This window comes from Tachysurus fulvidraco, chromosome 14 (assembly GCF_022655615.1).
Source record: "Tachysurus fulvidraco isolate hzauxx_2018 chromosome 14, HZAU_PFXX_2.0, whole genome shotgun sequence".
Lineage (NCBI taxonomy): Eukaryota > Metazoa > Chordata > Actinopteri > Siluriformes > Bagridae > Tachysurus > Tachysurus fulvidraco.
In genome coordinates, this window is record NC_062531.1 from 10501650 (window position 1) to 10528882 (window position 27233).

The 27233-nt window shown below is 38.9% G+C and overlaps 1 protein-coding gene across 2 annotated transcripts in view; it reads right to left on the reverse strand.

Moving 5' to 3' along the window:
• faf1 (Fas (TNFRSF6) associated factor 1) overlaps window positions 1–27233 on the reverse strand; it is a 65915-nt gene that overhangs the window by 17036 nt on the left and 21646 nt on the right. For both annotated transcript variants that reach the window (XM_047823073.1, XM_027166454.2), the window contains 7 exons: window positions 19502–19607; window positions 13959–14045; window positions 8749–8844; window positions 6875–6998; window positions 6709–6772; window positions 5668–5749; window positions 1932–2086 (listed from right to left, as the gene is read on the reverse strand). In XM_047823073.1, the coding sequence (XP_047679029.1) occupies window positions 1932–2086; window positions 5668–5749; window positions 6709–6772; window positions 6875–6998; window positions 8749–8844; window positions 13959–14045; window positions 19502–19607 (714 nt within the window). The remainder of the gene's footprint in view (window positions 1–1931; window positions 2087–5667; window positions 5750–6708; window positions 6773–6874; window positions 6999–8748; window positions 8845–13958; window positions 14046–19501; window positions 19608–27233) is intronic.

Genomic DNA, 27233 nt, shown 5'->3' on the forward strand with positions numbered 1-27233 from the left:
TGACTTCCTAATGGAAATGACATATTTGTGCTCTCACATGTTCCAATTTCTCAGTTTCAGGTTTGAGTGACAACCGTGTTATGAACACGTTTCTGTATAGTTGCATGACAGGGAGAAGCCAACTGTGTTATATAAAAAAAAAAGGCTACTAATGAGATAAATCAACTGTTCAAAAACATAAGTAATACAAATATAAAACAACTTTCTAATATATCATAACAAGAATTCTGTCTCAGGAGTGTAAATAACACAGGCATACACTCAGCACATTGATGCATAATTAATCTGTGTCTTAAAAGAGACAGGTAGAGAAGCACAGCAGCCGATCATCTTGACAAAGATGAAACACTTGGCATCAGAACGCTTCTTGTATATGTGCGCGCACACACACAGACACAGACAGACACACAGACACCCACACAGACACATTTCCAACAACTGAGAACACTGCCAGGTATCAGTCAGTTAGCCTCAACTTAGGAGCGTGAGAATGTGCAAGTGTGTGTCTTAAGACGTGACTTTGAGTGTGCTAACAAAAATAAACGGTCATGTGTGTGTGTGTGTCACCGTTCCCTTCATGAATAGCCCCAGATGTTGTCCGCCTTTAATCTGCGGTAGAAAGGCTCAGCTGGGGCAAAAAGCACTAGGGGAGAGCGAGAGGAATGAAGGTAGGGGCCTACTGAAGGAGCTCCTGCAGGAGAAGGGTCACTTGCTGCCATTCGGAGACAACCTGCTCCAGGAGGAGGCCTTTGGGGTGAAGCCTAGTGGAAGGAAAAGCTTGGGCCTGCCCCCAGCAAAGCCTGCTGGGGCCAATCAAGACTCCATCTGCTGCCTGACCAGGCCCTCCCTCCCTTTACCTCTCTCACCTTCCTTCTCCTTCGTCATAGGAGAGCAAAATTCCAAAATTATAATACAAATCCGACTACAAGATTATAGAGCCAGTAGCTAGCTGTTAGACATTTAATCTATAATTTAACACTGTAAAGACATGTTTGGGGTTTTTTTAGTATTTGCTGCTAACTCTTTAGACTTTATAGTAAGAAATAAAAAAGGGGTTTTTGTAGCAAGATGTGTAAATGCTCCTTCTACAGAAATATTCCATGTGACAAGCTGGAAGAAAGGTGCGTTTTGGTGGATGTGCCAATAATCGTTTCAGCTCTCTCTCATAGACCACTGGTCTGAATTGCTTGTTGTGCACTAATGAATATAGATCATATTTCGTCTGTGTGTTAACATTCCCAACCCTTAGCTGCAAACCTTAATTTGCAACGCTCTTCCTAAAGATTTTACAACTTGTATTTCCCCCGTGCACACACAATTTATCTGAATTGTTATTTCTGAGAAAGATAAAGAGGTCTGCCATAATTTTAAACATCAAATCCTGTGAACTACACAAGTTAGCTCCTGGTATTAATTCCTGGGTGCTCATAGTGATTATTTCCAAAAACATTTCCAAGGACATATTTGCATAATGAAATATGGGTAGTGACTGTAATCTGTAAACAATTACAAAACAGTGTATCCAGTAAAAATAATGAGGTTTAGGGAACAATACCCTTCATCGACAGCCGCAAAACATTTCCAGTTACAATTTCAGATGTGTGGCGAATGAAAATAACCAAAAAAAATTCAATCATTAAAGATACCAAATCATGTCACCCTCCTCCACCTTTGCCACAATGAAGAGATTCACAGCAGTGCATTGAATAAGACCTAGAAGTATAACTGACCCTTTACTGGGGCAGATTAGTGCAGATTGCCCTGTTGGGGCCTCAGAGAGTAAACAGAAAAAGAAAAAGAAGGGAGAGAGGCGAGAGGATGGGGGAAGGGAAATGTCTCTTATTAAGAGATCATCCATTTTAGGTGTGAAAATGCTTCCGATCTCAATTTTTGAATGGGTCATCGCTTCTGAGGAAGAATGAGGGTGTTACCTGGCTTTGTTGGCTTCTTTAGTGACATCCCAGGCCCATGTGATGAAATTCTGGCTCAGATATGACACTATGGACTCTGCGCACATCATTTGGGAGCAAAAGACATTGCTGAGAACACTGTCGTCGTTGTGGAGGTAGATCGCAAGCAGCTTTCTCTGAGGAACAGAAAAAAAAAACAGAACAATAGAGATTTCTCTTTTATAACAGTCAAGGTGAAGTACTTTCATTTCACTAAAACCCAGCAGAAAGTGCCAACCAATAACAGCCAAAGTCTCAATGGGCCTACGAAGACATTGCTTTCTCTAAGCCCAGCTCAGCGTTCCTCTTATTGTAAAAAGGTTTTAAACAGCATTGCTCAGAACATGGCGCGCTAGCATCCATATGCAGACAGATAACCCCCCAGCACCCACAGAGGCCAAAGAAAGAGTCAAGCTAATACCCAAACCAAATCAAATCAACACGAGGTAAATAAAACTTTCTTCAAAGGGGCAGGCGACAAAACAAAAAGCGAACAAATCACTTTATTTGTTTTGCATCAAATGCCAATGCCCTTCCTCTGCGGCGCAGGTTAGCGAAGAGTGCTGCACACAATATTGACGGACACTGGAATCCGCACATGTTTACACCATCATGCGACAGACTGAGCAACTAATTAAAAAACAAACACCGTCTCAAACATGAAAGGTTTCCCGGGACGATGCAGGGGAATAAAAACCGCCAAATTACAAAACACTGGACGGTTTTCTCTGTCTGACCCCCTGACGTTTCTCTCACTCACCGCTGAGGGATTTCCGAGCGTCTCGGTGTGGAAAACAGGTCTAGCCGAGACACGAGGGAGTGTGAAAGGAGAAGAGAAAGTTGGGGTATACAGTGGTGTGTATGGAGCGAGGGCTAGAGAGTGCTGCTGTGTTTGCACAGCGATTAGTTCTTAGAATAAGCAGCATGGCTCCTAGTGGGAGAGAACTTGGGCCTCTTTCACTTCTTCAATTCATCACCCTGAAAAGATTAAACACTCATGCTGGGCAGACAAGCAAAAGCAGTCTGGATGGAGAGAAAGTTTTTATACACACATACACACACACCAAAAAAAAATATAAATAAATAAAATTACACACTTTGCCTCTTCTCTCACTTGCTGCCTCCAACCAAAAAGAAGTAGGTACAGAGTGTGAGAGAATGTGTTTGCTGAAGATGTTTTGAAATATTGAGACTTCTAAGATTTCCTGAGCGGAGTGAGAAATGGTATTCTCTCTAATAACAGTCTTTAGCTAGCTCCTACATTTCACACCCCACTATTAGGACTGGCCCCTCCTCGTCACTTTCATCACATTGTTGTGCCGCAATCTCCGAGCTCATCTTTTGTGGGGCTTTTCTTAACCAGCAGAAATCAGGGCTCTGTGAAAATTACTAGGTGTGTGCAAGGCTAGAAACTGACCCAAAAGCTCTCGTCCAAAGCCTGACTTCCCTGCACCTGCTCATGATGGCACAGGTAGAGGGGCTGAACGTGATAAAGGAGGGAAGAGGGAAGGAAAAGGGGAGGAGAGGAAAAGAGGAAGTAAACTGATCTGTCTTGTGAGCAGGCGAGCACTCGTTTTCACACACAGCTGCCGTCCGATAGTGTTCACTTCCCAAGGCTCCTTAATGGTGGGCACATTAGAACAGCCAGCGGCAGTTAGGCTGCTCCAAGGATTAAATCTAAAAACAAAAACTCACTGCCAGGAGACTTTGCACCTCAAACACAGCTTATTATTATCTGCAACATGAGAGTGAATTCTCCCATAACGGCACTCCGGCCAGACACATCAAGTGAGCCAGTTAATTTACAAAAAAAAGTGTTTACATGCAAAGGCATTCCAAACGTCCATAGAAAATCCTTTAAAACTTGCTTTATTGTCATTTTAGCACAAAGCTTTAGAGTCAGTCTTGGAAAAAAAAAAAAAAACCCCAAACGTATCAATTTAGCCTTAGCACTAGAAACAATAAAGGGAAAATAAACACTAAATTAAAGACTCGTTTTCACTATTTTCACTATTTTAACACACTGCACACAAGAGTTGAGTCGAGGACATTGTTAATTAGTCAGCACAGTGCAGAGGAAGAAAGTCACTGGGGGGGAAAACGATCAGCCTCTGCAGAAAAGCAAACAGTGGAAATTGAGGAGTTCGTATTACTGCCATCTCATGACCTTAGACCAGTGAGTATACTCTTCCTAATCGATCACACTTTAACAGATGCCACTTGAAGCATTGCAGGAAATTACAACAGTAGACCATTAGTCACTACAGATGCAGATATACACCTCAAAAACGTCAAAATGGTGCAAAGACGCTGTTCATACATTCTATTAATATCGCCATCAAACCAGATATTTAAAAAAACCTGTACAGAGGAATTTATTTTCCCTTCTTCTGCCCTTATAGTGCTGTGAATGCAGAATAATGTCTCAAGTATAACTGAGGCGCTGGAGGAGCAATGAATTTTGATGTGCGTCTTTGTGTAAGCGAGAGTGGGGTTACTGTGATTAGCTGGACGTTAAGGGGATTTGGGAAGAAGCCTGCCTGCTGATGGGTGGCCTGATAGAAGAGCCTTACTGCTGATCCCCAGTGCTGAACTCAAGGGCCCTCAGCATTTTCATTAAGGGCGGATTGGGAGCATCTCAGCCTCTTCAGAAACACTTCATCAAATGTAGTGTTTTACTTAGTGATTAGGTTCACCAGCTTTTGAGAGCTGGAAAAGGACACCCACACGCACAATATATCCGTTTAATGAGCAATCGGAGGAGGACATGGTCTTTTATTGGGGGTGCGGGGGCCAGGATGAAAGTTATTACTAGTTGTCGAGGGAAAGCAAAAGACTAGAGAGGAATGAGAGAGAAAACATTTAAGGATGGAAGACTGACAGGCAAAGAGAGAAAAGAAAAAAAAGGATGAATTTTAAGATATGGTGAAATGAAAAATGATATATAAAGGTTCAGAACGCAATTTTTTCCATGTCTGGTTTTAATTTCATTTACACTGTGAACAGTTTCCTCCGAGAAAGCGGTGGCCATATTGAGGGCACTGCAAGAGTTCAGCTGGGTAGCGGGCAACGCGCCAGTCTAGCCTTCCCCCTTGTGCTCCGAAACCCTCCTAACATCTTGCTGCTTCCTCCCTGTCTAATAAAACTGTAATCCACACAAGCTGTCAGTTGATACAAGCCTCCTTTTGAGACTGCAGCCAGAGAAGCAGCACTGAGCCGCTATAAATAAAGCTTCATCTGTTCAAAAGGGAAACAGGCAAGTTTTAATAGGGAATTATAGCGATGAGAGGGACTCACTGTCAATCAAACTATCAGCGATGTTTATAAACCTTAAAAGGTTAGATAACTCCATATGTGTGAAGTGTAGGGATTTAAAAAGATTTGATCTTTTTTCACTAAAGTTTGTGAAACACAGCATGTGAGTTGGTTTATTTATTTCTTTTTACGCACTCTAATCATCGCTTGACAGGTTTTCTTCATGTCACAATAGCAGAACTCACCCTAAAAATACTGTTGCTGAAAAGAGTAAGATGCCACATAAACATAAAAACTGACCCTTTTCAGTCGCTCTCTCTCTCTCTCTCTCATTGTTTATATATACACACACACACCTTTTCACTGCTAAAGAACTGTACTAATTACAAAAGACCGAACAGGGTAAATGCTGCCTCTTACTCAATATCGTAGCTACATACTGAAGCTATCATTATGTACTCACATCTCTGGCTTTGCCATAAAAGGCCTCTTGAGATGCTGCCTCCAGGGAACCAATGAAGAAGACTGGATGGCATTCTCCATATCTAACACACACACACACAGACACATGCAGACACACACGCAGACACAGACACACACCCATGAGCTTTTAGACTAAAAAAGGTTAGTGAATATAACATTCAACAATAGCGAGACAAACAATGCCTCATGGCAGAATTGTGTCAAATTCACAAGGTTATTCATCTGATATGTTAGTGTTAAATGCCATTTGTATATAATAATAGTAGAAAGTCTCAATCAGGGAGAGCTAAATGGTTTTACTAATTGGCAGCACTTTTTTTTTTTTACATAGTAAATGATGTAAAATAAAAACAAAGTAGGTTTTTAATTAGAATACAAGAAATAAATCCACAACAATAACAAACAAAATTAGATCTAATCTAAAGCTACTCCCTACATACACAAATTTGTATATTACAGCTAATTATATTATTTTTTCTACATTCATAGACATTTAATTACACTTTTTAATCAAATGTATCTGCATACAAATCAAATATTATTACCTAAAAATTTTATAAATATTAAAACAATGAAAAGAAGTCTAATTTGTCTGTTTTGGGGCATCCAAACAGTTAAAATATTGAATTCAAATAGTATCCAAATACAGCGAAATATCATGATTTTCTGAATATCACACCCTGTACAACTAGACACTATACCTCCTCTTCAACATGCTTAAACAGGAACATCAATTACATAAGTATTTTACAAAAAATGCTATCATATTTTAATGGATGCTTTAGAGCATTGAAAATTAGACAATTAAAAGTAAATAAAACAATCGAAATAGGAATAAAACCCCTGATGAAGTTCTTCTTAAATGATAGCTTTTCAAACATATACATTTTATAGCATAATAATATGAATTCATATTAGGTCTAATTTACATTTAAGTACTTGAAATGCCGCTCAATAATAACTCAGATGTTCTGTATTTAAGATCGTTTCTGTTAAACGTTCAAGTCTCCTGCAGACTCACCTTGAAGAGAACTCCGAGGTAAAGTGCAGTAAAGCATCGCCCTCATTTTCACTGTTCTCGGGCACTGACAAAACAAAACAAAAAAAGGATAATTCATCTTACTCTGAAATACATTAAACCTTCAGCACTGATGTTAATCAAAGAGGAACTGATTAATATAATTTACTCATGGGTGACTTTCGACAACTCGAGCTTCCCATGCCAAAGATCTCAGACTCATCCACTCCAAATTCAGGAGCGTCCTCAAAGTCGTCTCCTTCGCTGTCGCTGACCATGTGAACATCTGTGCACTGAAACATAAGCAGGCAATTTTTTTTGCTGTTGTATCCTGTATGCTCTAATCTATTTTAAACCATTAGAAAAAAAAGAAGCTATAATTGTAGTTCATTGACATCCAGTGGGCCACAGAGGAGGTAAATTTTTTTTTACAAGCTTTAAAACTCTTGGGGACTGTGTGTGAAGACAGTGAAACTCATCTGTGATGACATATGTTTTATGCTACCCATACATGCAGTAAACACACTTGTGTTCCCACCATCAGAACTGTGAGGCAGTCTTGGTCCAACCTATGCTAAAACTGGACAAGTTGTGAACAGGCCCATATAATTGTGGGGGGCCTCTTGTTACAGACAAATTTAGACATTCTAATAATCATTCTCTTACCGCCTGGAAATAAACAAGGTGTGATAAAGGTGCAAAAAATAAACAGCTGCTATGGGCAATACCCGTGTTTTCCCGAAGGAATACTTTTGGAACGAGTGAATAATTCTAAAAAATAAAACCAGACAGATAATATTTAACTTACTTAAGAGAGAAGTGACTGTCATCAACAATATCTGCTGCTAGTCAAGTGCCTTTTAACTAATTTCAAACTTTATATACAATGACCAACTTTCAATACCACTATCAGATATTACAAAATACACAGCTATAAAGTAATTCATTCCATCGTAATCTTGAATCTAATGGAAATTTTCACACAAATTCAACATACTCAAGCTCCAGCAATACTATTAAACACAACAGTTATAAAAAAATATGGACATTAATATTTTAAGAGAGACAAGAAAGAATGGTGTGGGTATTAATTTAAGATCTGATGAGCACAATTAATTTTGCAAAAAATATCTATGTAAAAATATGTTTTCTCGGGTAACAAAATCTAATAAACTAATAGGCCAATTATCTTGTTACCTAGCAACCAGAGACTGACTTAGTTTAAGTCAATGTTAATAGAGTAGCACACATAATGTAGTCACAAACATATACCTACTTAATATAAAGCATAGCACAAAGAATGCAAAATTCATAAAGACCACAAGTGGCAATTAGTATGTTGTCAGTGAAACACAGCAGTTAGATCTTACAAACATTTCAACAATGGAGTCACTATACATTTTTTGTTTTGCCTTAAAAATAAAGCCATTGTGCTAGATATTGCTATTATAACAGGCAATCCTGTCTTCTACTTACAATATGAATACATTTTTAAACCAATATTACCAATATACTAATGTTAGGATATGTTAGGATACTAATACTAATAGGTTTTGGTTAGTAAATCTAGTTAAGACTTTAGAAATATTTTCGTACAAAATAATTCTGTAATGTACAAACATATTTACAAAATCTATTTTATTCAACAAATATTTTATATAACAAATAAATCACCCAGTTTTCTTTATAAAAATATACACTCACTTGGCAGTTTTTAGGTACATTTATTGTCTCTTTTATCAGATTTATTTGCTAGATAGGTATATTTGTGGAAGTTTCCCCTTACTCTGTCCATTAGCGGAAAGGGACCACAATTGGACCACAGATAAATAGCATCAGTGTAAACACATCATCATCATCATCATGTGAGAAAATTAACAATCATGCCAATAATTCTAGAGCTAAGTATACAGTATATTGTGCATGCAATCAAAGGCCATATATAAACTAGGACTACCAAACGCCTGGGTGTAAAAGAAACCCAAAGTTAAAACCCAAATGAAATCAATGATGTGCTGCTGAGTGAGTGTTTTTGCATTGCACCTCCTCAGTTGGTTCCAGAGTAGTTGCTGGGGAGGATCTCCTGCACACAGTCAGCCGATGACATGGGTAGCTGATCCCAGAGGAGGCCAACGTCATCTACACACAAACACATCATCACAGTCATTAGCTACACAGAAACGCCAAAATGCATGCATAAGCAATCAAAGCACAAGCCTTGGGATTAGAGACTGGGAATACTGGGGGTAGCCAATCAATGTGTTAGATAACAGGGAGCTGACAACAGGTGGCCAGGGTCAAGTAACCAGAACCATACCCTTTAAGTGAATGTTGCTTACATGCTTGTATGCAGGCTTGGTTTTGATTGAATCGTTTGTATTTAAAACTTTCATTTATGACTGTTCTCCATGGACATGAACAGGAATGATATCTCTGATGATTTAAAGAGCAATATTTCTATCAGCTGGTCTGCCTACAGCTAGAAGATGGAGGGGTGGGGTGGAAGTCTGGTTGTCTCATTAACTCCCCATCTGCAGTGGAAATGTCAGCAGGCCCGTGCACTACAGGGACTCATTAAGACCTGTCTGCCCTGACACCTCCCCAACACTGCGAAACAGAACGCTTCATCCTCTCAGCTGACATCAGCTTTATCAACACTTACCTGCAATTATGGTTTATCGGCTTTAGTGACACTCACCTGCTCGTTTTCGGGAATCACGTCAGCTTTCTCAACACTTATGTGTCTGTGTATCGGAACTACAGAGCAAGGCTAATTAATTATATTGACTCTGAGATCAACTATGCCATTGGGCTGTCATCTAATGACCTACCTGTTCAGAAACATCCACAAACCTACATACTTGACTAAAAAGTCTATGCAATTTAAGCTTGTGGGTTTAACTAGTTAAAAGCTAGCTTAAAAGTTGACTGATTCCCATAGGGAGAGGTCAGATCCAATGGTGCAAATGAGAAAAGAAGGGATGGACCACAGACAGCATGGGGTCGTAATCAGTCCTTTTGAAAAATGGTTCAGCTAACATGGGCCAGCTGGGTACTGCTGAATCAGGAGCTAATTACAGCAAAAGCAAATTAATTGCTGGGTTTAGACTCAAAATATGTGAAATCAACATTGTGATTTAACAGTCATGACCAAAAGTCATCCAACAATACACAAATGCTTTGTATAATATTTTGTTGCTGATGTTCTACTAAGAATAAGTGTATTACCAAACATATTCTGCCATTCAGAGGAAATGTTTAATGTTTCCTGCCTTTCAAGGTAACTAGAATATGTTGCTGTACAGAGAGGTCCTAGACGGTGCAACAAGCTGAATGGGTAAAGTACATGTCTTTAGCACTTCTTTTTCGCATGATAGTCATTGTAGGTACTTGAGTTTATGCCTGAAAGATACACTAAGCAATGATTACACTTGAGTAAAACAGATACAGGGGGGTGTTGCTGTTTCCATATTAAAATTGAACAGACCTTTGCAGAGCTCCAAATGGATGACTGCTCAATAATTACTCTCCTCCCTAAGCAATCAAAAGCCCAAGAACAGTGGCTCTAGCTTCTCAATAGCCAATTCCCCTCCTGCCTTCATAAGAGTTTAAATCAAGTTTCATCACTTCACCACACAATAGGGATTGAAAGAAAGGGCAAAAGGAGCTGGGTATATTGGAGACAGAACATATGAAGTAGTGCTCCATTCCATACTTAGTGTTCCTTTCTTCCTCTTGAGATGCTGTGAGACAAGCACTGCTGCCTTGTTGTGTGCTCAGCAGCCGCAGGCTACAGAGAGAGGTCACCCTCCCACCCCTTTTCCTGAACCCCCGCTCCAGCCGCACACAATGAGCTCGGCTTCTCTTGGATTCTCTTAATTACCACTTGCATCAAAAGCTCATGCACTGGGTTGCATGCAGAAGAAGATTTCTTTCCCTCTCTCCAAACAAACCTTGCAAACTACCTAATTCTTTTACTTTTTTACTTTTCCATTCTTCTCTTTGAGTCTCTCTATCTGGCAGTAAGTATGAGATAATTGCTGTGGACAGCTGCACTTGTCTGATCTTCAGCCCCACAAACACCTCACCTCTGTGTTCTTTCAAAGGAAGGCCACAACAGACCGTGGACAGCAGAGAGAGAGAGAGAGAGAGAGAGAGAGAGAGAGAGAGAGAGAGAGAGAGAGAGAGAGAGAGAGAGAGAGAGAGAGAGAGTGAGAGAGAAAGACTGAGCAACAGGAGAAAGAATGGGTGACGCCCCACCGCAAACACCTGTTGACGCCTTTCATGTTGCCAGTTGTAAAAGCGGTTTTCTTTGATTTCGCTATGAACTAATCTAACTACATTAAGCCCTGCGACACGACTGGGAGCTTTATCTCATCCAATCTTATCAAAAGCCGTTGGCTATTCGGTAACCAGAACTGCAATATGGGCTGAAAATCAAAGCAGCTGTGGTAGATCAGAAAACTCCAGCTTGAAGCTTGGCCTCAGACACCACCACAACATGCAAAAGGACATGTAAAGCCTGTTCAAAGTCACATGGCGCAGGCAAAAAAGTGGCTGATATGGTAGAAAGAACGTGTATGAGGAAGTGTCTATCACCCTGCAGACAGCAATCTCAACTCAGAGCTCTGGGTAGATTAGCGCTGAGCCCTGTCACTAAGGCAACCAACAGGCCCAATAAGCCTCCTACTCGAGTCCACAAGGTGAAGATCCCATAAGAGGAGAGAGGCACATAACCCCTCTGAGAGCAGCCGCAGTAATACATTAGCAAACACCATGAAACACTGGATAAATGTCAGCAATTATGGTGGAAAGTACTCTAATATGGATGTACCAGAGACTGTCAATCATTCCCTCAGGTGTTTCATAAGGCTATCGGTCAGAAGTGATCAGCAGGGAAAACAGCTCAGAAACAGACCTAACCTTGGATCACATTACACTTTGACTTGAAAATGAAAGCTAAAAGTCTGTTAAAAGTGGTAATCATTAGTAGTGTCCTGGAGAAGGGTAGAAGAAAAAAAAACCCATACATTTAACCAACAAACCTTTTCTTTGAAAGAAAAAAGAAAAACCAATCACTTCTTGTTTGGAAATAGTTTGTCTTAAGAACAGCAATAATCAATGTGGCTCAATAACACTGGATTGAAAGTAAACATATGATATACTATGTTTTTCCACTGGTAACAGGCCAACAAAAATGTTTGTAATTTTAACCTATTAGATATTTGAAATAATCATCTGCTGATACATTTCCAAGAATCCAAGAATTAATCTTCACTGACAGTAAGCTAATGGACTGGATTCCTGGAGGAGGAAAAGTCTCGTATCCTATATATTACCACATGGACGTTTGCCATCCTGAAAAATCCCTCTTTTCATTCTATTCCATTTTTCTAAGTATCAACTGCAGATCAAAATTCATTCAATTAATATAACTGAATAAACAGACCAAATGAGTTCAGTTAAAGCTTTATCAAGCAAGTAAATATTTGTTGAGAAGATAAAATGGCACGAGTGCAGATTTCTCTTACTGCCAGTGAAACTTTTTGGAAAATTATCATTTACCTTAAACTTTTTTTTAGCAAGATACAAAATAATACTAAATACAATGACTAGAAAATGGCAATGTTTAAGTATCTACTATATATATATATATATATATATATATATATATATATATATATATATATATATATATATATATAAATATAAATACACACACACACACACACACACACACACACACACACACATACATATATACATATATATATATACACACACACACACACACACACACACACACACACACACACACACACACACACGTATACATATATATATAAATATATATGAGAGAGAGAGAGAGAGAGTACTGATAATCAATTTATAAACAAGTTATCTCCCACATAAGCATGAAAAATAAAGCAAAAAAGCTAGAGACTTGGCAATGGACAGTGAAAGCAAGCAACCACTATTCAGGCTTCAAGTAAATGTAATGCTAAGCCATGGCTGTGCTGTGTATTGGTGCAAATCCTGGGAGATGAGACTGGGTTAATGAGAAACGCACAGATACAGCCTGTCTGCCACACAGGAGCTTTTCATTTTACTACACGGCAGGTTATTTCAATATGAGCCTTGGCCATTATTATTTTTATTATCTTCTCCTAGTCAGTGTGGTGCAAGGTGAACCAGAGATATGGCCAAGCACAAGCCTGCCACACATAACCACTTACCAAACAGAGCTGGCATTAATGGTTAAACATGGCCTAAAGAGTATTCATGAGTGGCAGGCCTCTTCACTCAAGCCAAGCTTGTGGTCTTCAGGCCTTGACTGAGCACACTTTAGCCCCCTGAAGTGGCCAGGTTGAAGTGGGTAGCTTCTGTGGTAAGAGGGTGTATACTAAATGACCTATTTCTGCTGGGCTTTTTGCTACTTGATGACCACTTCAGACACACTTTAACAATGCACAGAAAAAAATACACAGGTAAGGTATGGTGATCGAAAGAAAGGAGATATAAAAATAAACTATTCATTCATTATCATTATTTGAGTGCAAATAAAGGGAAATTCTGAATGAAACCTCAATAAGCAGGGTGTGTTTAGTTGTTGAGCTACACTTTTTTCAGAAAGTGGAAAAATCAGACCCTAAACAAACTATACAGAAAAATGGGCATTTCTTTTTAAGCTAAAGATTAAAATGTCAATGAACTAGGCTTTGCTACATGGGTAAACTATTTATTTTACTAATTATTGTAAGTCTCTCATTTTTGCTGGTATTAAGTATTAATTTCACTGTTACTCATTAAGGCTGTTCTCTACACTTTGCTTAAGTGCAAAATACCAACTGGAACAATTAATGAGGAAAATGTTCCCATGGTGTTATATGGCTGATTGTCTTGGTTTCTCCAAATTTAATGGTAAGGCATCTTCAGATCAGAGGGATTGTTTGAAATTGAAAAGCAGGGAGCAGTGCCCAGGGTGGGAAAGGTCAGTGACACTCTACTACATGAGCTTAAATGTCCACAAGCAGAAGACAACAAGAGGGGAGAAGATCTGTGACATCTTAATTAGTCTCTGCGTTTGGAAGATGCCAAAATCAAAACAGAAAGTTAAAAATACCATTTTAAATGGCATTTTGCTTTATTTTAACAGTAAGGCATAAAATGGATTTAAATAATCTGTCTGATGCTAGTTATGATCATAAAGTCGACATACATTAATCACAAGATTAAGAAAAAAAAAGTCTTACCGAGTCGTCTGAGGCTGAAGCAGGCCAGCCGTCCCACTGCTGATGTCGTACTGGGATGTTTGTCAAATCAGAGATGTTCCTTTTAACCTGAAAATAGTAAGCACAAACAAATCATGTGAAAAATGGTTAACCAACAACAATATAGCCTGGATTGCCTACATTTTTAAACATGGTACTGCATAAGAAGCAAAAAGTAGGTCGCATCCCACAGGGAGGCATGGCATAGTTTGAAAGAAGTAAAGGATTAAATGAACCAGCATTCTGTGGATACATTGCCAAATACCTGACACCAACATCTCAATGTAAAATGGACAGTATTGCTCTTTGGTGTGTATCTGCACTTAATAACATTGCGTGCTTTTAAACAGTTCATGTCTGTTCTCGCCCCAAATGCCACTGTTGGTTTAAGACCCAATGCCAGACTGATGAGCAGTGGGTGAAGGTGATCAAAGCGTGTGTCGCTTGGATGTGGACTAGTGCAAATTTGACTGCATTCCCCCAGAGATCCCACTGTAGAAGCAGAGCAAACTGCCCATTGTGCTGAAAATCCCATGTTGCACATGACCAAATCCCAATGCAGGAACACAGCATGGACAAGGAACATTAGCCAGGACACATACTTGTGTCAGTGGAGGCAGAAAACACATATAATCACATCATGGGCTGGAAAAACAAAACATGAACCAGATTATGGAATGCAGCTGCCTGGAAAATGATCATCTCTGTGCTAACAGAGATTAAAATTTATATATATATATATATATATATATATATATATATATATATATATATATATATATATATATATATATATATATATATATATACATACATACATACACACACACACACACACACCACAGCAAAGCAAAGGCAGACTGACTTTTTATATCAACTCATAATGTACATCATATATGCTCAAAGGCATGAGTCACGAGTATGTTGGTTAGTTATATACACAAAAAGTTCTAAAATTGTGAGCAGCATCTCAAGTTAATGCTGGGCCCACTACAGACACTAAAACAACCAGCAGCCCACACACTAGGCTGTGAGCAATGCTTTATGAAGTGAGCAGAGGTCAGCCAGGTTGGCCAGTGTTATTACAGAGTGTAATATCTGTGTTTGACCAGAGGGCTACAGGGATTTGGCTGCCCAGGCCTGACCGGCAGGCAGCAGTGAACACCCGCGCTCGGCTGTAATGAAGCGTTTGGGGTCAGAGGGCAGCTCAGCCCAGGAGAAAGAAGAAACTAATGCCAAAGCAGAGGTCCTGGCTGAGAGGAGTTTAGCCGTTCAAGAACATAAATTCTCTATGGAGCTCTGCCATTTTACTGCTCACTTATCTAGACCTCTCTTTATGAGTGCTAGCCTATTGTCAATATTGCCTCTACTTCCTCTAGTACAAGCTGATCTATCACGACAAAGATCCAAATAAAAGATGTTTATTAGTGTTTGATTTACGGTTTTAACATGGACGCAGGTGTATCAGATTGCAGGATCACTATGAAAAAGCAAGCTCAAAAGATGTCCACGTGTGGCGTTGATGGCATATTGACTGACAGAGGAATTTTCCAAAGGCTGTGACTTAAAATTAAATTGAATGTGAAAGCCATCTGCCCAAATCTCAAGCTGCAATATCATTAGCTATTCATGAGCAAAGAATTCCAACCTCTTTTACTAGACGAGCGCTTTCGATATAATATAAAAAAAAAAACACGCATTACAGATCTAAATGGGAAAATCTCTTTCCACTCCCTCTTCTCTATCTATATATACAAGGAAAGATAAACAAATCTACGATATTTATTTACCACCAATTCTGAAATTAAAAAGATATCTGAATGAGATATTCTGAGTAGCTGACATTTGTATCATGTCCTAAAGCCTTTTTTTCTGCAGGCCACAATGAGGTTTGATTAAAGCAAAGCAGAAAAGATCCAGACCTATTAAATTCTAGCTGAACTGACATTTCATTTTAAATGTCAAAACAGGCTCTTCAGCAATGGGGGGGAAACACTGCCATGCATTGGGAGGGGGAAATGGATGGATAAATAAAAAAAAAAAAAGAGAGAGAAAAAGGCTGACATTATCTCATAAATACTGTGTGATCTCCTAGAGAAAGACATTTCAGCTGCCATCAAGAAATTCCCTCTTCGTGCTGCATGCAACACCAGGGATTTGTGCTGTACATGTTCACATTTCTATCATTTTAAAATGATGCACTATAAAAGATAATTAACTAAAAAACACTATGTATTCAATCAGGAAATTTTGAAACTCTCTTCAGATGTGTGTAAATGTTTGATGATAAAGTGTGAATGAAAATAGACGTTTTACTAGCATAGCCTCTTATCTTTTACTGCCCCCTAACTGACAGAAGCAAAACTACATTATTTTGTCAATCTTGTTGCACATTATTGGTTTCTTCTCTGTTCTTTATTTCAGTGGAGCAGCATGTGTGTGTAACATAATAATTAACCAAGCCCACTCAATGTACTGCTGCATATCCATATTAAGAAATATAGAATCTAAAATCTTGGAGATAAAACATGAAATTAATTCTTCTAAAAACATATAGGAACATCTAGAATTATAGAAATTCTAATTATACAAAGAGAGGAAATAGAGAAAGAGATAATAACAGTCTAAATTAGTGTACATTTTTGACTCACAGGCAAATAAATGCATCCACGCACGCACACACACACACTACACACACACACTACACACACACACACTACACACACACACTACACACACACACTACACACACACACTACACACACACACACTACACACACACACACACTACACACACACACACACACACACACACACACACACACACACACACATTAATGATCCAATCTCTCTAAATGCCAAGTACTGGTAATCCCTGGCTGGAGAGGAATCAAAGAGAAGAAAAGGTTGCCGTTAAACAGTCACAAGCTCTTCACCACCAGATGCCTTTTATTCACACTCTTTTACTCTCCATCTTTCTTTTCTTCCTCTCAGCTTGTCTCTCCAGCTGCGGGAGGCAAAAAAAAACAGTAGTGACGGAGAAATCCCTGGGATAGCTCGTCTGGTCACGGACTGTGAAGCCCGATCGCCCGGCCCTATTCTCGCCACCACTTTTCTGGCAAACATTTGCTCTGAGGCTTAGCTCGGGCCGGCACTTAGGGTTTGGGAATGCCAATCAGAGTGACTGAGAGGGGCCCGGGGACGAATGGAGGCAGGGAAAGGATGCGTTCCCTGGGAGCCACAAGGCAAAGCAAGAGCCTTTGGCAAAGACAAACAACAGGACACTCTGAGACTCTCTCTCTTGCTATTGATATGCACAAGTAGAAAAGCATCGGCTAGTCTTCAGCAAAAAACAAAAGACCAACAGAGAGAGAAAAGATGGCTCACGGGAGCCTCCATATGTAGCTGTGTTGTAGTGAATAGGCATGAGGGCAAAGCTAGGATTCAGAGAGCTCCGTGTTGCTGTTTTGTTGCTTTTTCACACAGGTCTTTATGGACAGTGACTGTAAAAAAAAAAAAAAATTCCTTCTCTCAAGAGTAACTTCTTAACATCAACAAAATGCTTAACAGGAACATTATGACACCCTGCTAAGCTTTTCTCTTTTTCCTTTTGGTGATTTATTTGTTACTCTATTTTAATTAGCATACAAACTAAATTTCAAACACTTTAATCATTAACATTAAGAGTGGAACATAATGATTGCAAAAACCTAAATCTAGGCAACCACCATAATAACATCCCAAGGCAGTATACACTTCACAGTATACATTATGTGGCCATACTTCATGGTTGCAGTTACATGACAAAAAAGGAATCATTATCACAAGTAAGTTCTGTACATACATGTCCTCTCCTACCCCCATACCTCCCAGCCCTTCTTTCAATGGGCTGCCTGAAGTCTACAGCACAACCCTGGAGCAGCCCATTTGATTTGGCTTTGTCCAGCATAGCCTGGTCCTCCTTTCGCGGCAGGCTGCCCTCCTCAGTTGTTGTAATCCCGGCAGCAACACTTAAGGTTCACAGTGGGTGCTCATCAAAACCATCTGCTGGGGGAAGGGAAGCGTTCTCCGCTCACACTTTAATCTCTTCAATTAGCACCATTACAAACCTGTCAAGTAGTCTGATTACTGCAATGGTGACCAGTACCATCAAGGCGAGCGAGAGATGCTATGAGTACAGAGAGTTTGTTTAAATCTTATAATGGGACGAACCAACACAACAAGTAAGGGCATGACAAGCTGAATCTGTATTGACCAATAGTGTCATCATTGATGTTTTTGCTTAATTATTTCATAGTTAACGCAAGTCTAATATTCTGATTCCAATATTAAAGTGTTGAACAGCAGGACATCACGGATTTAAGCAATGCTACCTACATCTGTTTCCATTTCAATGACTTCTTTAAACTTTTTGAATTTTTAAATGAATATTTGACATTTCTTTGACATTATTTCACAAGATTTCACAGACAAAAACAGCCACCTTATTATCAATATTTTCTTACCACTTCCACATACAACCAAAGCCCAGACCTGTCTCAAATGAAGTTTAACAAAACAAATGAACATCACAAATGTGTGTTTCTTTCTGGCTGCAATGTGTAGGCCCAACGTGACTCCCCCTGCACAGAAGGGGGCTAAAGCAGGCCAGTCAATCTGTGGGGAGCTTGTTACACTTGACGTAGAGCGTGCTACCTGCTGTGAATAATTAATAGAGGTACTGGCTAAGCGCGGCATGCAGGTTACTGGGGCAGGCTGGGGAGAATGTGAGGGAGCCGAGGGTGGGGCTGTGTATTTGGAATGGAGGCAGTCAGGTTTTGTGCTCCTCACACACCAACTTTAAATACTTCACTGCAGTCTGTTAAATGAAGACTATGAAAGACTGTTGTCCATACAGATCCAATGTGAGAAAGAAGGGAGTTGATTAGCCATTGGGAAAGTGGGTTTTATGGTGCGAATCCACCTCCTCCTCTAAGTAGCAGCTCTGGCAATAGCAGCCACAGTGATGAGTGAAAGGCAAACACAGAACTGGAGTGCTCCAACGTATTGATGAATATTTCATCTGCTTCCAAATCCACTGTTTAATTTCACATCGAGAAATTAAGCATCTCCCTTGCAGCCCAACTCCACAAACACATCCCCCCCCCACCCCCCCCAAATGTCTCCCCTATAGGCCAATTTGTCCTGTGATCAAACAGCTTTGGGCCATTTAGGCAGACCGTGGATGTGTGGACAGACTGGAGAGAAAAAGCTGACCAGGAGAGAATCTGCTCAGTCTTATCCACATGGCAGGCAGACATACTGTTCAGAAGTGCCAAACCAAACGAGAATCATGTAGTGACTTTTGGGGGATAAAATTAGATGGGGAGAGTTCCCAATAAAATTTAGGGTTACATTTTATAATTAAACAAAAAATTATGCAAGTCTAATATGTTTATTTGTTTAAATTACATATATATAAGACATGTGCATGATCCTGTGTGAAATAGATGTAGAGATCAGAGAAGTGTGTGTTGTTCTCTCACCTCCTGGATGGTTCTGCTGCCAGGGAAATTGAGGCTGTACTCTCTCTGCGCTTCCCGGTGGCTGATGATCAGCAGGTAGTTTTGATTTAATGACTCCTGCAGGACGCTGCACAGCAGAGGGAAACAAGAGAAAAAAGTGATAGTGAGTTAGAGTCAAGCAGAGGGACGAGTCAGGGCTCGCATACTACTTCTCCCTGCCGTGAGGAGAGCTTGCCTCCAGCTCCCAAGAGCATGTGTGCTCAGACACGCCCCAGGTACCCTGCAGCTCTCGCAACCTCACCACTACAACCACAGATACCTGCTGCCTGTCAGCCCCAGCAGGGGGGTAAAGAGCTAGGGGGCAATGCTATGCCCCAACACACCTCCATCATCAAGGCCATCTGGAGTGCCACACCATTATATTGATCTCAGTTAAGGGGCCTAAACACCTCACAGAGTGCCAAAGGGCCAGAAAGTGAGCCAGAGATTCATGGGGGACTGCTAGTGAGCTCCAACAGAGGTAGAAGGAGAGAGGGTGCACATGGCTAATCACAAACGGTGGAGGTCAAGTAGCATTTGGAGCAAACGCTCTGCTTGTGCGCATGAATATGAATCAACATCTTAAGAGACGTGGTGGCCAGCTAATCATGGTTCAAATGCAAGCAGCAAGCAGAGGAGAGTCGGGAATTAATGTGTGGCACGCACATTAATTATGCAAGCACTGCCTTAATCTGAGGAGCTTTGGACACGCTTATGTTAACAGAGGCTCACATTTACTGTAATGACAGCATATTTACATTGACTAAAACTGTGGAATCAATATGTAAATGTAATGTTTGTTGTAGCTAGCAGGGAAGATTGGAAACTGGCACAGTCAGAGGAGCAAATGCATATGTGATGATGCACAGGCTGTGTAAGAAAGAGCCAAGCGAGGGCTTTTTCAGACAAAGGTATATACCTGAATAGAGGATTTTTTTGTTTTGTTTTGTTTTTTTAAGTGACACATTATCAGGATGTGCTATCTTATAATGAGATATAAAGGGTTTAGCAGCTGATAAACCTTAAAATCATAACTGCACACAATAAAAGAAAGAAAATAATCTCAGCAAAAAAATGTTAACTTGTAACATAGTAAACACTAGGACTATAATTTCATTATTGCAGGAACAGCATATCAGGAATAAATTTGCTATACATATTACTTTGCCTAAACAGTTATAGTCAATATTCAATACATTATACTATTTAAAAAAAGCATCTGTTATACTATCAGGGCCTAAATAAAGTAATATTGAGGTATAATAACTCACTAATAATATATTGATGGAATATTAATGATGTGAAATTACTGATTAATAATTATGTCAGGTCTTTCTGAAAGAAAAAAAAAAACCTATTCAATCACGAGCCGATAAGAACTTTTTAAATTTCTTATTTTATATTTTGCTGTTATATTTTGCTGGGATATTTTGTGTAGATTCATGACCAATTAGATTATATAATATTGGACATAAAACCAATAAAGTCCATTTCAGTTTCAGGCTATAACACTTAAAATGGTGGGAAAACTTAAAAGTGTATAAATCCAAGGAGAATCTGAGGCCACTAGTCAGACAATTTTTCTCAAATCAACTGCTTCACTGTTAAAGCTGGTCTGAATTACCATAGTCTTCCTGTCAGCTCAAACCTTTCTGCTCGTTCACCTCGGACCTTTCATCGACAGGTTTCTATGTAAACTTCACTTCCTGTATTTTAAGGAATATATGAGCCATGAATATACAATACACTGGACGTGTCCTAATACAAGAAACCCACAGATACCTGTCCTAGTCTTTCAGAACTGTTTGCCATAGCGATGGTGTTATCAGATATACAGGACAATATGTTAATTTGTCTCCTCCCAAATGCTCAAGCAGCAGGTTAATCTTTTCAGGCATAACACCGTTCAGCCCTCAGAGCTCCCATTAGCACCTGGTCCTAAAAATAAATTCTACTACTCTTGAACTCTTAGCCCTTACTGTCAAAGGCAATGCTCCTCACAGACCATGCTAGAAATAAAATGTCACTGGCTGTTATAGGCAGAAAACAAAATGAGGAGCGGTCTTAACAGATTTGATTTCCAGATTAAGAGCAGAGCCAGCATCAGTGCTTAGAGTTCCACACAGGAATAGATCTCAGTAAAGCCCATGTCTCTTATTTCCCCATCACACACACTCACAACTCTCATGTACACTGGTAACTTTTTTAAATAAAAGACACAATCATATATTGCATCACATTTCATATGAATTTACCTCCTAAAACATGTCATAGTGCTTCCTTTTTGTAATAAGACAAGTCCAAATACTAACTGGTGTTAAACAGTTTATTTTGTGCCAGACCACCAGCTTGCTCTAGGCCTCCGTATCTCCAAGTTTAAAAATTGAGATAAATACCAAATGTTCAATGACCCATTTGAATAAGAAAAATCTGAAGTTCAAATTAAAATAACCTTAGACACACACATCATCTGGAAGCAACAGAAATAGATAATTTGCTTTAAATTATTCAGCAGGCTCAATTATTTATGCTCGAGATTACCGCTGTGGATAATGCTCTATTTTTTGATATGAGAAAGGGAGGTGCATGTTAGCATGGGCGGGTGTGTTCATTATGCTTGGCTCTTCACTGGATTTCTGTAACTACCTTGGACAGAGTCTCTCCTGAAAGTCTCGCAGCCGGCACTTTATTTGCATTCAAACAGAGGAGAGAAATGAGCAGGCTCATAGATGCATGGATATGTTTGATTAATCTGTTTGGTGATGGCGAACCAAGATGTGCTTTGCGGTAATTGCCTACAGTGGCTTTTATTTGTTAAGTAATGTCCCATTTTCACAGTCTGCACCAAATTATAACAGCGAGACGCCGCTCGTGATGATTAACTCTCAACAAGCTGAAAGAGTAACGGCGAACACCGCATGCCATTACTGTGGATGCGATTGTGGAACGGATAAAACTGACACAAGACGCTTAATGAAACGTATTCAAGCTCATCAACACTATTTAAGCATGTGACTTTTCAATAGGCTCTTGTCTACAAGGTATTATCTGAAAGAGTGCCAGGTAGTAAAGAAAGGCAGTCAACAGCCAGATTTTTGGGTTTAAGCTCCAGCTGCGCCATCTGCTGCCCATGGCCAGACACCCAGGAATAGGAGAAATGAATGATGTGTGTTTACTTCAATCTTTATGACACAGAAAGCTGTTCTCAATGCAGGAATATTGACATCTCAGTATTTTTTGAGTATTTTTTCCACTAGACATCGATGCAGTAGTTTGAATGCATGCTTGGGCATTCTATAAGGAAGTAAGAGCAAAATACCTTTAAAATAGTGAATAATGAGCTTTCAGCACAACATAAAAAGGCAAAACCCTTGGAAATCTTTTGCCTCCAATATACTGGATATATAAAGACCATGCATTAAATACACACATATACTAGTACAAATATTACTTTTTTCAATCACAAAAACTAGACCCAAGTCTTGTGTCAACTCAACTTTATTATGTAGGAAAGTTATGTGCTCCTTACGAATGGTAAAAGACGCAAGTTTTTACTTACACGTCTTTGAGTAAAATATACTCCCTACATAAGCGAATCTTAAAAGAATTATCTATTCAAAAAACTTCTGCAGTAAATGTAACAGAGTCGACACACTTCACCACATTTACCCAACACTCCTGGCTGATGTAATCTCATAAAACAAAAAACAAAAAATTACTTCTAAACTACATGCCTCTACAGTTCTGTACCGAGATTTCCTCACATACATTGTTGCTGCTGCTTCCTACAGCACTGATCATTTGTCAGACTTCCATATAACAACTAAGTGTATGGCAGATCACACTTGCCCACTCCTACACACACTGGGTTGCTGCAGTTCTGTTATTAAGCTGATATCCTGACAGCAATAACTATATGATTAATCTCGTATTAAACTGCAGGTGCATTACAGCCCAGCACATCATAACACCAATGACTCATCACAGATGCTCTGGTCTTAACTGGTTAGTGCCCAATGCTGCAGGTGCTGGTCTGGTGAAGCAGCAGGGGCAAAGCTCTTTCACAGCCCCAGAGGAACATCTCACAGCCTCTCTATCCGGGTGTGACAGTTATTTATAATGGCAGCTAACAGCTTGCCTGCTCACTCGGCTGGAGGTCCTTTCATCACTGTGCCACAAGGCAACACGCTTACTGGTAAGAACAGGGCCACTTACACTTCTAACTCCCGTGTGCACACATACACACAAACTTGTTCTCTCCATGTATCCGAGATCCCACCCTGACTCCACAAAAATAGCGTCTAGGAGATAATGAAGCGCTGAGGCTGGAGACATACAAGGTTGTGGTCACTTGAAAGTATGCCATTTAAAGTGAGAGCAGTGATCTATGAAGATTATGTTCTCAAACAGCTGGGAGGGAATAAAACAGGACAGGATAAGTGCTCTGGTTAACTAAGAAGTTTAAAGCAAAAAAACAACTTTTCAGCATAAGATACAGCATGAGACCAAAATGATGGTATAGAAACATTAAAACCTTAACATTTTAGTAACACTGAACACTGTTGAACCTGTTAAAATGATTTGATGACATCCTCTCAATCATAAAATCATTAAAGATTTTCACCATGTAACATTTGTTTTTGTTCCTGGATATTAAGGGTTTTTTCCCTTTAACTGCTTAAACCACAAAAATACAATGGAAACTGCTATTTTGAATTTATTGAATTTTGAACTCCCTTATTTGTATTAAATGATTTTACATCTTATTATCTACATAAACTCAGAAAAAAACAGGTAGATTTTAAATTTCATTGTAGTTGGACAATATCCCCCCCCAAACAAACAAACAAATAAATAAATCTTGCTCCGTAATCTTCAGCGGTTTCTGTATAATTGTGTACAGTACATTTTTCCATTGACATCTTGTTTATATTCATATCTTTTTTCCCTTGAATGTATGTAAATAAAAAGACAAATTCTCCTGGCTTCTCATGAAAATAAATAAACTTAAAATTTCCAGTATTCTGGTCATAATAATCATTTTCTCTACTGTTGAGGCATAAGCAATTGAAAAAGAACGCTTACTACCCAGGAACAAAAATGATGTTAGACATTAGTTAAATGCTTATTGTTCTAGTGATCTATTGAATGACAGGAAAAAAAAAATGCCACTGCATATGTATTCATACCATCGCTGTTTAACAATAAAAATGGTTTTTACTTGGTTCCGACTTTAAAACAGCATTCTGGGAATTTTTGCGTGTTTGCTGTTAGATTTTTGAAGTATATACATAGAATTCCAACAGCTTTCAAACAAAGGCTTCCAAAAGAGTCCTTCAGCGACTGGTTTGTGTGCATAATCGGGGAAAACTGGTCCAGACATTGTTGTGTTTCTTTACAGAAGAGGGGAAAAATCAAAAATCTGAAGAATTGTGGTTTGCAACAATCTTACATGAGGAAGCCTTTACTTTATCTTTTTTTGTTTGTTTGGTATGAAAGCCCCACTTATTCAACTTATTAATAAGAGTATGAATGATGAAATATGATTTTATTTCTGAATATTAAACCTAGGAAACACGGGAAACAGGCATAGACCTTTCAGTTACTGCGAAATTACTGCAGATTTTGCATGTTAACAATGTAAACATTTAATACATTATGCCTACTAATATTACAAGTAATATTCCTTGCAACAGCTACTACCCTATCGTTTTAAGTTTCTAATATGAATTCGTCAACTAGTGATGACGTCAGGCCTTACTTAATTAGAATAAATTGAAGTTGACTATTCAAACACGTTCCCATGTGTAAATCTAAATGTCTAAATGATTAGATTTAACAACCGACTAACAACCAAGCACCAATATGGGCTGCAATTAAAGTACAGCAACACTCATAAATTATGATCCTGATAGCTCAAGTTCCAACAGCATCAGGATTTAATCAAATGTTTAACACCTGACAAAAGCAGGACAATATGTGAATGCGACTCGTTGACATGTTTTAAACAGAGCATGATTATGAAAACATTATGTTAGAGCGCATTATTAACTTTTTCTCTCGTCTGTTCACACGTCGGAGTACAGTGTCCACACAAGTCGACAGAGACGCCAGTTTACACACAGCCACATGTCGCTACATCGCCAGCCTCTCCCGCTGGGACTAACAGCATCTCTAATCAACATAGATAATTAAACAGACACACGCATACAAATCTGATGTCCTTCTCACACCACTGCTTGTGCTCCTTTAAGTGGCTGGGCTGTTCGTGACGACACTCGCTATTTTCAGTTTGCAAATATTGTGTTTAATGACTGAGTTTCTAACAACTAATAACTGTGATAAATTATGTTAAGATTTTCGAATGCATAAATACCAAAGTTGGAATTTATTAGACCGTATCCGTGCCTGTGATTTATTAGAACCTGAGACTGACCTGAAGATCTGCTATAGCTGATAGATATGCAGGATTGATAAACGGTTCACTTCTAAACAAGATCAATTATTCAGAAATGAATATTTATAACACCATTCAAATTTGAAAATGTTGATAAATATGAATTAAGGGTTGTGCATATGCTATAAATATAAATATTAAATATAATAGTATATACCACAGTGCTATCAGACAGTAGTGCTTATTGGAAGTCGAAACACACATCTACGTTCACGCGCTCTTTCTAATACATCACTGTTTCTATAGTAACAGCTAACTCACAGAGACCTTCCACATAATCTGAGCCTTATAACAAACAGATTTTTGAAAAATGCCCTTGTTTAACAAAGAAAAACGTATAAAGACTGATAACGTGGAGCTTTCTGTAAGGAAATGTTGATTTAACATTTCTCAAGGAGGCTCCAGTGTCAGCGCAACACTCAAAGGTAAAGCCGTTCGTTTAAGCTTCTACTAAAGGAAAATCTTCAGCAGAGAGGACGTGGTGTCCTTTTTGTCTATAAGTAATAACAGGAGTTTCTGCATAGGAGTTTAACAACTTCATATCCGATTATATGTAACTAGATGTTCAGAACTTTTTATCTAACTAATTGTTAAATTAACTAAACTGGTAAGTTTGGCACGTATTCCATAATAAATAAAATAAATGTTTACATTCATTAGCAAACTACTCTGTATACACCACTTTGGGATATGATGATAAATAAAAATATACACTTTTGTATCACAGTATCTCGCTGTTGTATATTTTATTTATTTTTATAACTGCACGTCCTTTCGTTTTTTACAACTATATTATAGAATTTATTATAAAATAATACAAATAAATCTAAATATTTACATTTACAGCATTTGGCATACACCCTTATCCAGAGCACCTTACATGATCTCATTTTTTTTGTACAAGTGAGCAATTGAGGGTTAAGGGTCTTGCCCAGGGGCCCAAATTAGATACTACATTGTTGTATTCCTTTACAGATGAATACAAATCTAAAGCAAGGTGGTTTTCAACTCCTTTTTATCCATCAGGATTTATTTTGTTTGGTATAAAAGCCCCACATAAGTCATTATTTAAAGCACATTCAGCAACAGTAACATTCTCCACAAGGAGACGCTATTAAGACAAATAAGTTTTGTATGTTTTCATCACTGTAATGAAGAAAGCTGATATGACCCAGCAGGATATCACACGTGCAGGCTTCAAACTACCGTATATTCAATCTATACACTTCAGTTATGGAGGTCCAATAATGATGTACA